The sequence below is a fragment of the Salmo salar genome, chromosome ssa11 (genome assembly GCF_905237065.1).
Source record: "Salmo salar chromosome ssa11, Ssal_v3.1, whole genome shotgun sequence".
Lineage (NCBI taxonomy): Eukaryota > Metazoa > Chordata > Actinopteri > Salmoniformes > Salmonidae > Salmo > Salmo salar.
In genome coordinates this window covers 101085863-101098162 of record NC_059452.1, presented here as the reverse complement: position 1 = coordinate 101098162, position 12300 = coordinate 101085863, and the positions used below count along the sequence as shown (strand labels likewise).

The following is a 12300-nucleotide window of genomic DNA, read 5'->3' as shown; positions in this document are numbered from 1 at the left end:
TCATTGTTCAGTTAGGGTTCTGCTCATAGTATTCATTGTTCAGTTAGGGTTCTACTAATAGTTGTCATTGTTCAGTTAGGGTTCTACTAATAGTTGTCATTGTTCAGTTAGGGTTCTACTGATAGTTGTCATTGTTCAGTTAGGGTTCTACTCACAGTTGTTATTGTTCAGTTATGGTTCAACTAATAGTATTCATTGTTCAGTAAGGTTTCTACTAATAGTTGTCATTGTTCAGTTAGGGTTCTCCTAATAGTTGTCATTGTTCAGTTAGGGTTCTACTAATAGTTGTCATTGTTCAGTTAGGGTTCTCCTAATAGTTGTCATTGTCAAATAAGGTTCTCCTAATAGTTGTCATTGTTCAGTTAGGGTTCTGCTAATACTTGTCTTTGTTCAGTTAGGGTTCTGCAAATAGATGTCATGGATTAGTTAGGGTTCTGTTAATAGTTGTCATTGTTCAGTTAGGGTTCTGCTAATAGTTGTCATTGTTCAGTTAGGGTTCTGCTAATAGTTGTCATTGTTCAGTTAGGGTTCTACTAATAGTTGTCATTGTTAGGTTAGGGTTCTCCTAATAGTTGTCATTGTTCAGTTAGGGTTCTCCTAATAGTATTCATTGTTCAGTTAGGGTTCTACTAATAGTTGGCATTGTTCAGTTAGGGTTCTGCTCATAGTATTCATTGTTCAGTTAGGGATCTACTAATAGTTGTCATTGTTCAGTTAGGGTTCTACTAATAGTTGTCATTGTTCAGTTAGGGTTCTACTCACAGTTGTTATTGTTCAGTTAGGGTTCTACTAATAGTTGTCACTGTTCAGTTAGGGTTCTGCTAATAGTATTCATTGTTCAGTTAGGGTTCTGCTAATAGTTGTCATTGTTCAGTTAGGGTTCTGCTAATAGTTGTCATTGTTCAGTTAGGGTTCTACTAATAGTTGTCATTGTTCAGTTAGGGTTCTGCTAATAGTTGTCATTGTTCAGTTAGGGTTCTCCTAATAGTTGTCATTGTTCAGTTAGGGTTCTACTAATAGTTGGCATTGTTCAGTTAGGGTTCTACTAAAAGTTGTCATTGTTCAGTTAGGGTTCTACTAATAGTTGTCATTGTTCAGTTAGGGTTCTCCTAATAGTTGTCATTGTCAAATAGGGTTCTCCTAATAGTTCCCATTGTTCAGTTAGGGTTCTCCTAATAGTTCCCATTGTTCAGTTAAAGTTCTCCTAATAGTTGTCATTGTTAAGTTAGGGTTCTCCTAATAGTTGTCATTGTTCAGTTAGGTTGCTACTAATAGTTGTCATTCTTCAGTTAGGGTTCTGCTAATAGTTGTCATTGTTCAGTTAGGGTTCTGCAAATAGTTGTCATTGATTCAGTTAGGGTTCTGCTAATAGTTGTCATTGTTCAGTTAGGGTTCTGCTAATAGTTGTCATTGTTCAGTTAGGGTTCTGCTAATAGTTGTCATTGTTCAGTTAGGGTTCTACTAATAGTTGTCATTGTTAGGTTAGGGTTCTCCTAATTGTTGTCATTGTTCAGTTAGGGTTCTCCTAATAGTATTGATTGTTCAGTTAGGGTTCTACTAATAGTTGGCATTGAACAGTTAGGGCTCTGCTCATAGTATTCATTGTTCAGTTAGGGTTCTACTAATAGTTGTCATTCTTCAGTTAGGGTTCTGCTAATAGTTGTCATTGTTCAGTTAGGGTTCTGCAAATAGTTGTCATGGATTAGTTAGGGTTCTGTTAATAGTTGTCATTGTTCAGTTAGGGTTCTGCTAATAGTTGTCATTGTTCAGTTAGGGTTCTGCTAATAGTTGTCATTGTTCAGTTAGGGTTCTACTAATAGTTGTCATTGTTAGGTTAGGGTTCTCCTAATAGTTGTCATTGTTCAGTTAGGGTTCTCCTAATAGTATTGATTGTTCAGTTAGGGTTCTACTAATAGTTGGCATTGAACAATTAGGGCTCTGCTCATAGTATTCATTGTTCAGTTAGGGTTCTACTAATAGTTGGCATTGTTCAGTTAGGGTTCTACTAATAGTTGTCATTGTTCAGTTAGGGTTCTACTCACAGTTGTTATTGTTCAGTTAGGGTTCTACTAATAGTTGTCATTGTTCAGGTAGGGTTCTCCTAATAGTTGTCATTGTTCAGTTAGGGTTCTGCTAATAGTTGTCATTGTTCAGTTAGGGTTCTGCTAATAGTTGTCATTGTTCAGTTAGGGTTCTACTAATAGTTGTCATTGTTAGGTTAGGGTTCTCCTAATAGTTGTCATTGTTCAGTTAGGGTTCTCCTAATAGTATTCATTGTTCAGTTAGGGTTCTACTAATAGTTGGCATTGAACAATTAGGGCTCTGCTCATAGTATTCATTGTTCAGTTAGGGTTCTACTAATAGTTGGCATTGAACAATTAGGGCTCTGCTCATAGTATTCATTGTTCAGTTAGGGTTCTACTAATAGTTGTAATTGTTCAGTTAGGGTTCTGACAGTAGATGCCATTGTTCAGTTAGGGTTCTACTAATAGTTGTCTTTGTTCAGTTAGGGTTCTGCTAATAGTTGTCATTGTTCAGTTAGGGATCTGCTTATAGTTGTCATTGTTCAGTTAGGGTTCTACTAATAGTTGTCATTGTTCAGTTAGGGTTCTCCTAATAGTTGCCATTGTTCAGTTAGGGTTCTCCTAATAGTTGTCATTTTTCAGTTAGGGTTCTACTAATAGTTGCCATTGTTCAGTTAGGGTTCTCCTAATAGTTGTCATTGTTCAGTTAGGGTTCTACTAATAGTTGTCACTGTTCAGTTAGGGTTCTACTAATAGTTGTCATTGTTCAGTTAGGTTGCTACTAATAGTTGTCATTCTTCAGTTAGGGTTTTGCTAATAGTTGTTATTGTTCAGTTAGGGTTCTCCTAATAGTTGTCATTGTTCAGTTAGGGTTCTCCTAATAGTTGTCATTGTTCAGTTAGGGTTCTACTAATAGTTGTCATTGTTCAGTTAGGGTTCTGCTCATAGTATTCATTGTTCAGTTAGGGTTCTACTAATAGTTGTCATTGTTCAGTTAGGGTTCTACTAATAGTTGTCATTGTTCAGTTAGGGTTCTACTGATAGTTGTCATTGTTCAGTTAGGGTTCTACTCACAGTTGTTATTGTTCAGTTATGGTTCTACTAATAGTATTCATTGTTCAGTTAGGGTTCTACTAATAGTTGTCATTGTTCAGTTAGGGTTCTACTAATAGTTGTCACTGTTCAGTTAGGGTTCTACTAATAGTTGTCACTGTTCAGTTAGGGTTCTCCTAATAGTTGTCATTGTTCAAATAGGGTTCTCCTAATAGTTGTCATTGTTCAGTTAGGGTTCTGCTAATACTTGTCTTTGTTCAGTTAGGGTTCTGCTAATAGATGTCATGGATCAGTTAGGGTTCTGTTAATAGTTGTCATTGTTCAGTTAGGGTTCTGCTAATAGTTGTCATTGTTCAGTTAGGGTTCTGCTAATAGTTGTCATTGTTCAGTTAGGGTTCTACTAATAGTTGTCATTGTTAGGTTAGGGTTCTCCTAATAGTTGTCATTGTTCAGTTAGGGTTCTCCTAATAGTATTCATTGTTCAGTTAGGGTTCTACTAATAGTTGGCATTGTTCAGTTAGGGTTCTGCTAATAGTATTCATTGTTCAGTTAGGGATCTACTAATAGTTGTCATTGTTCAGTTAGGGTTCTACTAATAGTTGTCATTGTTCAGTTAGGGTTCTACTAACAGTTGTCATTGTTCAGTTAGGGTTCTACTAATAGTTGTCATTGTTCAGTTAGGGTTCTGCTAATAGATTGTCATTGTTCAGTTAGGGTTCTGCTAATAGTTGTCATTGTTCAGTTATGGTTCTGCTTATAGTTGTCATTGTTCAGTTAGGGTTCTACTAATAGTTGTCATTGTTCAGTTAGGGTTCTGCTAATAGTTGTCATTGTTCAGTTAGGGTTCTCCTAATAGTTGTCATTGTTCAGTTAGGGTTCTACTAATAGTTGGCATTGTTCAGTTAGGGTTCTACTAAAAGTTGTCATTGTTCAGTTAGGGTTCTACTAATAGTTGTCATTGTTCAGTTAGGGTTCTCCTAATAGTTGTCATTGTTCAGATAGGGTTCTCCTAATAGTTGTCATTGTTCAGTTAGGGTTCTCCTAATAGTTGTCATTGTTCAGTTAGGGTTCTCCTAATAGTTGTCATTGTTAAGTTAGGGTTCTCCTAATAGTTGTCATTGTTCAGTTAGGTTGCTACTAATAGTTGTCATTCTTCAGTTAGGGTTCTGCTAATAGTTGTCATTGTTCAGTTAGGGTTCTGCTAATAGTTGTCATTGTTCAGTTAGGGTTCTGCTAATAGTTGTCATTGTTCAGTTAGGGTTCTGCTAATAGTTGTCATTGTTCAGTTAGGGTTCTGCTAATAGTTGTCATTGTTCAGTTAGGGTTCTACTAATAGTTGTCATTGTTCAGGTTAGGGTTCTCCTAATAGTTGTCATTGTTCAGTTAGGGTTCTCCTAATAGATTGATTGTTCAGTTAGGGTTCTACTAATAGTTGGCATTGTACAGTTAGGGCTCTGCTAATAGTATTCATTGTTCAGTTAGGGTTCTACTAATAGTTGTCATTGTTCAGTTAGGGTTCTGCTAATAGTTGTCATTGTTCAGTTAGGGTTCTGCTAATAGTTGTCATTGATCAGTTAGGGTTCTGCTAATAGTTGTCATTGTTCAGTTAGGGTTCTGCTAATAGTTGTCATTGTTCAGTTAGGGTTCTGCTAATAGTTGTCATTGTTCAGTTAGGGTTCTACTAATAGTTGTCATTGTTAGGTTAGGGTTCTCCTAATTGTTGTCATTGTTCAGTTAGGGTTCTCCTAATAGTATGTCATTGTTCAGTTAGGGTTCTACTAATAGTTGGCATTGATCAGTTAGGGCTCTGCTAATAGTATTCATTGTTCAGTTAGGGTTCTACTAATAGTTGGCATTGTTCAGTTAGGGTTCTACTAATAGTTGTCATTGTTCAGTTAGGGTTCTACTAATAGTTGTTATTGTTCAGTTAGGGTTCTACTAATAGTTGTCATTGTTCAGTTAGGGTTCTCCTAATAGTTGTCATTGTTCAGTTAGGGTTCTGCTAATAGTTGTCATTGTTCAGTTAGGGTTCTGCTAATAGTTGTCATTGTTCAGTTAGGGTTCTACTAATAGTTGTCATTGTTAGGTTAGGGTTCTCCTAATAGTTGTCATTGTTCAGTTAGGGTTCTCCTAATAGTATTCATTGTTCAGTTAGGGTTCTACTAATAGTTGGCATTGAACAGTTAGGGCTCTGCTAATAGTATTCATTGTTCAGTTAGGGTTCTACTAATAGTTGGCATTGTTCAGTTAGGGTTCTGCTCATAGTATTCATTGTTCAGTTAGGGTTCTACTAATAGTTGTAATTGTTCAGTTAGGGTTCTGACAGTAGATGCCATTGTTCAGTTAGGGTTCTACTAATAGTTGTCATTGTTCAGTTAGGGTTCTGCTAATAGTTGTCATTGTTCAGTTAGGGATCTGCTTATAGTTGTCATTGTTCAGTTAGGGTTCTACTAATAGTTGTCATTGTTCAGTTAGGGTTCTCCTAATAGTTCCCATTGTTCAGTTAGGGTTCTCCTAATAGTTCCCATTTTTCAGTTAGGGTTCTCCTAATAGTTCCCATTTTTCAGTTAGGGTTCTCCTAATAGTTGTCATTGTTCAGTTAGGGTTCTACTAATAGTTGTCACTGTTCAGTTAGGGTTCTACTAATAGTTGTCCCTGTTCAGTTAGGTTGCTACTAATAGTTGTCATTCTTCAGTTAGGGTTCTGCTAATAGTTGTCATTGTTCAGTTAGGGTTCTCCTAATAGTTGTCATTGTTCAGTTAGGGTTCTCCTAATAGTTGTCATTGTTCAGTTAGGGTTCTACTAATAGTTGGCATTGTTCAGTTAGGGTTCTGCTCATAGTATTCATTGTTCAGTTAGGGTTCTACTAATAGTTGTCATTGTTCAGTTAGGGTTCTACTAATAGTTGTCATTGTTCAGTTAGGGTTCTACTGATAGTTGTCATTGTTCAGTTAGGGTTCTACTAACAGTTGTTATTGTTCAGTTAGGGTTCAACTAATAGTAGTCATTGTTCAGTAAGGGTTCTACTAATAGTTGTCATTGTTCAGTTAGGGTTCTCCTAATAGTTGTCATTGTTCAGTTAGGGTTCTACTAATAGTTGTCATTGTTCAGTTAGGGTTCTCCTAATAGTTGTCATTGTTCAGTTAAGGTTCTCCTAATAGTTGTCATTGTTCAGTTAGGGTTCTGCTAATAGTTGTCTTTGTTCAGTTAGGGTTCTGCTAATAGATGTCATTGATCAGTTAGGGTTCTGCTAATAGTTGTCATTGTTCAGTTAGGGTTCTGCTAATAGTTGTCATTGTTCAGTTAGGGTTCTGCTAATAGTTGTCATTGTTCAGTTAGGGTTCTACTAATAGTTGTCATTGTTAGGTTAGGGTTCTCCTAATAGTTGTCATTGTTCAGTTAGGGTTCTCCTAATAGTAGTCATTGTTCAGTTAGGGTTCTACTAATAGTTGGCATTGTTCAGTTAGGGCTCTGCACATAGTATTCATTGTTCAGTTAGGGTTCTACTAATAGTTGTCATTGTTCAGTTAGGGTTCTACTAATAGTTGTCATTGTTCAGTTAGGGTTCTACTAACAGTTGTTATTGTTCAGTTAGGGTTCTACTAATAGTTGTCATTGTTAGGTTAGGGTTCTCCTAATAGTTGTCATTGTTCAGTTAGGGTTCTACTAATAGTTGTCATTGTTCAGTTAGGGTTCTACTATTAGTTGGCATTGTTCAGTTAGGGTTCTGCTAATAGTATTCATTGTTCAGTGAGGGATCTACTAATAGTTGTCATTGTTCAGTTAGGGTTCCACTAATAGTTGTCATTGTTCAGTTAGGGTTCTACTAACAGTTGTTATTGTTCAGTTAGGGTTCTACTAATAGTTGTCATTGTTCAGTTAGGGTTCTGCTAATAGTTGTCATTGTTCAGTTAGGGTTCTACTAATAGTTGTCATTGTTCAGTTAGGGTTCTACTAATAGTTGTCATTGTTCAGTTAGGGTTCTACTCACAGTTGTTATTGTTCAGTTATGGTTCAACTAATAGTATTCATTGTTCAGTAAGGGTTCTACTAATAGTTGTCATTGTTCAGTTAGGGTTCTCCTAATAGTTGTCATTGTTCAGTTAGGGTTCTACTAATAGTTGTCATTGTTCAGTTAGGGTTCTCCTAATAGTTGTCATTGTTCAGTTAGGGTTCTCCTAATAGTTGTCATTGTTCAGTTAGGGTTCTGCTAATAGTTGTCTTTGTTCAGTTAGGGTTCTGCAAATAGATGTCATTGATCAGTTAGGGTTCTGCTAATAGTTGTCATTGTTCAGTTAGGGTTCTGCTAATAGTTGTCATTGTTCAGTTAGGGTTCTGCTAATAGTTGTCATTGTTCAGTTAGGGTTCTGCTAATAGTTGTCATTGTTCAGTTAGGGTTCTGCTAATAGTTGTCATTGTTCAGTTAGGGTTCTGCTAATAGTTGTCATTGTTCAGTTAGGGTTCTGCTAATAGTTGTCATTGTTCAGTTAGGGTTCTGCTAATAGTTGTCATTGTTCAGTTAGGGTTCTGCTAATAGTTGTCATTGTTCAGTTAGGGTTCTACTAATAGTTGTCATTGTTCAGTTAGGGTTCTGCTAATAGTTGTCATTGTTCAGTTAGGGTTCTCCTAATAGTTGTCATTGTTCAGTTAGGGTTCTACTAATAGTTGGCATTGTTCAGTTAGGGTTCTGCTAATAGTATTCATTGTTCAGTTAGGGTTCTACTAATAGTTGTCATTGTTCAGGTAGGGTTCTACTAATAGTTGTAATTGTTCAGTTAGGGTTCTGACAGTAGATGCCATTGTTCAGTTAGGGTTCTCCTAATAGTATTCATTGTTCAGTTAGGGTTCTACTAATAGTTGGCATTGTTCAGTTAGGGCTCTGCACATAGTATTCATTGTTCAGTTAGGGTTCTACTAATAGTTGGCATTGTTCAGTTAGGGATCTGCTAATAGTTGTCTTTGTTCAGTTAGGGATCTGCTAATAGTTGTCATTGTTCAGTTAGGGTTCTACTAATTGTATTCATTGTTCAGTTAATTTTCAACTCACAGTTCTTCTAGAACCACTAGAGACTGAAAAGTGTTCTCCGGAAGAGTTGTGATCTTGTTGTCCATTAGGAGCCTGTCAGGGATAGAGAGAATTACTACAGTTTAATGGTTTCCAACACTTGTTTATCACAGAGACACACACAGTCTTGTTCAGCTGACATTGTGGGGACACACAATTCAGTCCCATTCAAAATCCTATTTTCCCTAACACCTAACCCTAACCCGTAATCTTACCCTAACCCTAACCTAAACCTTAAAACTAAAACTAACCCTAGCTCCTAACCCTAACCCGTAACCTTACCCTAACCCTAACCTTAAAACTAAAACTAACCCTATCTCCTAACCCTAACCCGTAACCTTACCCTAAGCCTAACCTAAAAACTCAAACTAACCCTATCTCCTAACCCTAACCGTTAATATAATTCTAAACCTAACACTAATTCTAACCTGAACCCTAAACCCCCTAGAAATAGCATTTGACCTTGTGGGGACTAACAAAAAGTCCCCAGTTGGTCAGAATGTTGTTTGTTTACTATTCTTGTTAACTAACACATCCACACACACACACACACCTCCTCACTAGTAAAGGGGGCTGACAGGGAGTGGTTGAGATAATTACTACAAAACAACACTAATGCAGAAAACATACACACACAACTCACCCACTCACTCATAAACTAGACTAGGCTGATAGAGTGGTTGTGTGAGTTACTAGGCTGACAGAGTGGTTGTGTGAGTTACTAGGCTGACAGAGTGGTTGTGTGAGTTACTAGGCTGACAGAGTGGTTGTGTGAGTTACTAGGCTGACAGAGTGGTTGTGTGAGTTACTAGGCTGATAGAGTGGTTGTGTGAGTTACTAGGCTGACAGAGTGGTTGTGTGAGTTACTAGGCTGACAGAGTGGTTGTGTGAGTTACTAGGCTGACAGAGTGGTTGTGTGAGTTACTAGGCTGACAGAGTGGTTGTGTGAGTTACTAGGCTGATAGAGTGGTTGTGTGAGTTACTAGGCTGACAGAGTGGTTGTGTGAGTTACTAGGCTGACAGAGTGGTTGTGTGAGTTACTAGGCTGACAGAGTGGTTGTGTGAGTTACTAGGCTGATAGAGTGGTTGTGTGAGTTACTAGGCTGACAGAGTGGTTGTGTGAGTTACTAGGCTGACAGAGTGGTTGTGTGAGTTACTAGGCTGATAGAGTGGTTGTGTGAGTTACTAGGCTGATAGAGTGGTTGTGTGAGTTACTAGGCTGATAGAGTGGTTGTGTGAGTTACTAGGCTGACAGAGTGGTTGTGTGAGTTACTAGGCTGAAAGAGTGGTTGTGTGAGTTACTAGGCTGACAGAGTGGTTGTGTGAGTTACTAGGCTGACAGAGTGGTTGTGTGAGTTACTAGGCTGACAGAGTGGTTGTGTGAGTTACTAGGCTGAAAGAGTGGTTGTGTGAGTTACTAGGCTGACAGAGTGGTTGTGTGAGTTACTAGGCTGACAGAGTGGTTGTGTGAGTTACTAGGCTGACAGAGTGGTTGTGTGAGTTACTAGGCTGACAGAGTGGTTGTGTGAGTTACTAGGCTGATAGAGTGGTTGTGTGAGTTACTAGGCTGACAGAGTGGTTGTGTGAGTTACTAGGCTGACAGAGTGGTTGTGTGAGTTACTAGGCTGACAGAGTGGTTGTGTGAGTTACTAGGCTGACAGAGTGGTTGTGTGAGTTACTAGGCTGACAGAGTGGTTGTGTGAGTTACTAGGCTGAAAGAGTGGTTGTGTGAGTTACTAGGCTGACAGAGTGGTTGTGTGAGTTACTAGGCTGACAGAGTGGTTGTGTGAGTTACTAGGCTGACAGAGTGGTTGTGTGAGTTACTAGGCTGACAGAGTGGTTGTGTGAGTTACTAGGCTGACAGAGTGGTTGTGTGAGTTACTAGGCTGACAGAGTGGTTGTGTGAGTTACTAGGCTGACAGAGTGGTTGTGTGAGTTACTAGGCTGACAGAGTGGTTGTGTGAGTTACTAGGCTGACAGAGTGGTTGTGTGAGTTACTAGGCTGAAAGAGTGGTTGTGTGAGTTACTAGGCTGACAGAGTGGTTGTGTGAGTTACTAGGCTGACAGAGTGGTTGTGTGAGTTACTAGGCTGACAGAGTGGTTGTGTGAGTTACTAGGCTGACAGAGTGGTTGTGTGAGTTACTAGGCTGACAGAGTGGTTGTGTGAGTTACTAGGCTGAAAGAGTGGTTGTGTGAGTTACTAGGCTGACAGAGTGGTTGTGTGAGTTACTAGGCTGACAGAGTGGTTGTGTGAGTTACTAGGCTGACAGAGTGGTTGTGTGAGTTACTAGGCTGACAGAGTGGTTGTGTGAGTTACTAGGCTGACAGAGTGGTTGTGTGAGTTACTAGGCTGACAGAGTGGTTGTGTGAGTTACTAGGCTGACAGAGTGGTTGTGTGAGTTACTAGGCTGACAGAGTGGTTGTGTGAGTTACTAGGCTGACAGAGTGGTTGTGTGAGTTACTAGGCTGATAGAGTGGTTGTGTGAGTTACTAGGCTGACAGAGTGGTTGTGTGAGTTACTAGGCTGACAGAGTGGTTGTGTGAGTTACTAGGCTGATAGAGTGGTTGTGTGAGTTATGAACAATACTTGTGAAAGATAGAAAACACACAATGTGTGCAAGCTCGTGCACAAACAAAACGCTTCAGAGAGTTTGTGTAGGAGTCACATTAGATACATTCTGACATCCAAAACAGGCAACAAGACCTGTTTGTTCCCACACACTAACACACCTCCCACATGTACATTACCTGACACATACACACTAACACACCTCCCCCATGTACCTTACCTGACACATACACACTAACACACAGTCACACCTTGGGACACAGACACTATGATATTACATAAAACAGCTGTTAGATTGATTCAGTGTCAGCAATAAGACACCACCAGTTTATTTTATGAGAAATACATTAAAAACACAACACTATTTGTAATAGACATCAATACTGGGGAGAAATATTCTAGCCAGGTCGCTCCAAATGAGACATGGCTTCTGTATGTGTGCCATTCAGAAAGTGAATGAGCAAGACAAAAGATTGTAAGGGCATTTCAACGGTGTAACGAAGACGCTGAGAGTGGAGAAGCAGGTGGTATGTTTAATATAACCAACATACATGGAACGAGACAACACAGTAGTGGAGTCTTACCACAGAAACCTGAGTCAATAACACCTGAGGAAGGAACCAAAGGGAGAGAGATATAGGGAAGGTAATCAGGGAGGTGATGGAGTCCAGGTGAGTGTCGTGAGACGCAGGTGAGCGTAACGATGGTGGCAGGTGTGCGTAATAATGAGTAAACTGGCGATGTCAAGCGCCAGAGCGGGAGTAGATGTGACAAACGGGGTATGGTAGTAGGTACCAGGCGTACCAGTTTGTGTCAAGAACTGTAACTCTGCTGGGTTTTTCACACTCAACAGTTTTCCGTTTGTATCAAGAATGGTCCATCACTCAAAGGACATCCAGCCAACTTGACACAACTGTGGGAAGCATTGGAGTCAACATGGGCCAGCATCCCTGTGGAACACTTTAGACACCTTGTGGAGTCCATGCCGTGAGATCTTGTTGAATATTCACCACTGATGTTGGTGCCGAGTCAGTCACAAATACAGCACGCTATGACACACACACACACACACACACACACACACACACACACACACACACACACACACACACACACACACACACACACACACACACACACACACACACACACACACACACACACACACACACACACACACACACACACACAGCTGTCTAATCCTGAGTGTGTGAACCAGCTGTGTGTTCCGGTGGAGGAGTAAACAACATATCTAAGTGACAGTCAGTCAGTCAGTCAGTCAGTCAGTCAGTCAGTCAGTCGGTCAGTTGGTCAGTCAGTCGGTCTGCTGTCATTGAGTCAGAGGGATGGAGATGCAGAGCGTGAAGCCTAATATAACTCACCATGTCTGAGAAACAGAGGGGGGAGAGATGGAGAGGGAGAGCGTGAGAGAGGGAGAGAGATTTATATGCTCCTACTCTTTCTTTGGCAGTGTACGCTTGCCTTAGTAAATCCCTACATTTCCATGCCAATAAAGCCTCTTGAATTAAATTGTATGAGACAGGGCGTGAGAGAGAGAGAGAGAAAGAGAGAGAGAAAGAAAGAGAGCG

At 39.5% G+C, this 12300-nt stretch overlaps 1 protein-coding gene across 2 annotated transcripts in view; it reads right to left on the bottom strand.

The window, feature by feature from the left end:
* Positions 1 to 12300, bottom strand: part of LOC106591039 (relaxin receptor 2) — a 269349-nt gene that overhangs the window by 132399 nt on the left and 124650 nt on the right. For both annotated transcript variants that reach the window (XM_045690183.1, XM_045690182.1), the window contains exon 11: positions 8125 to 8196. In XM_045690183.1, coding sequence (XP_045546139.1) covers positions 8125 to 8196 — 72 coding nt within the window. The remainder of the gene's footprint in view (positions 1 to 8124; positions 8197 to 12300) is intronic.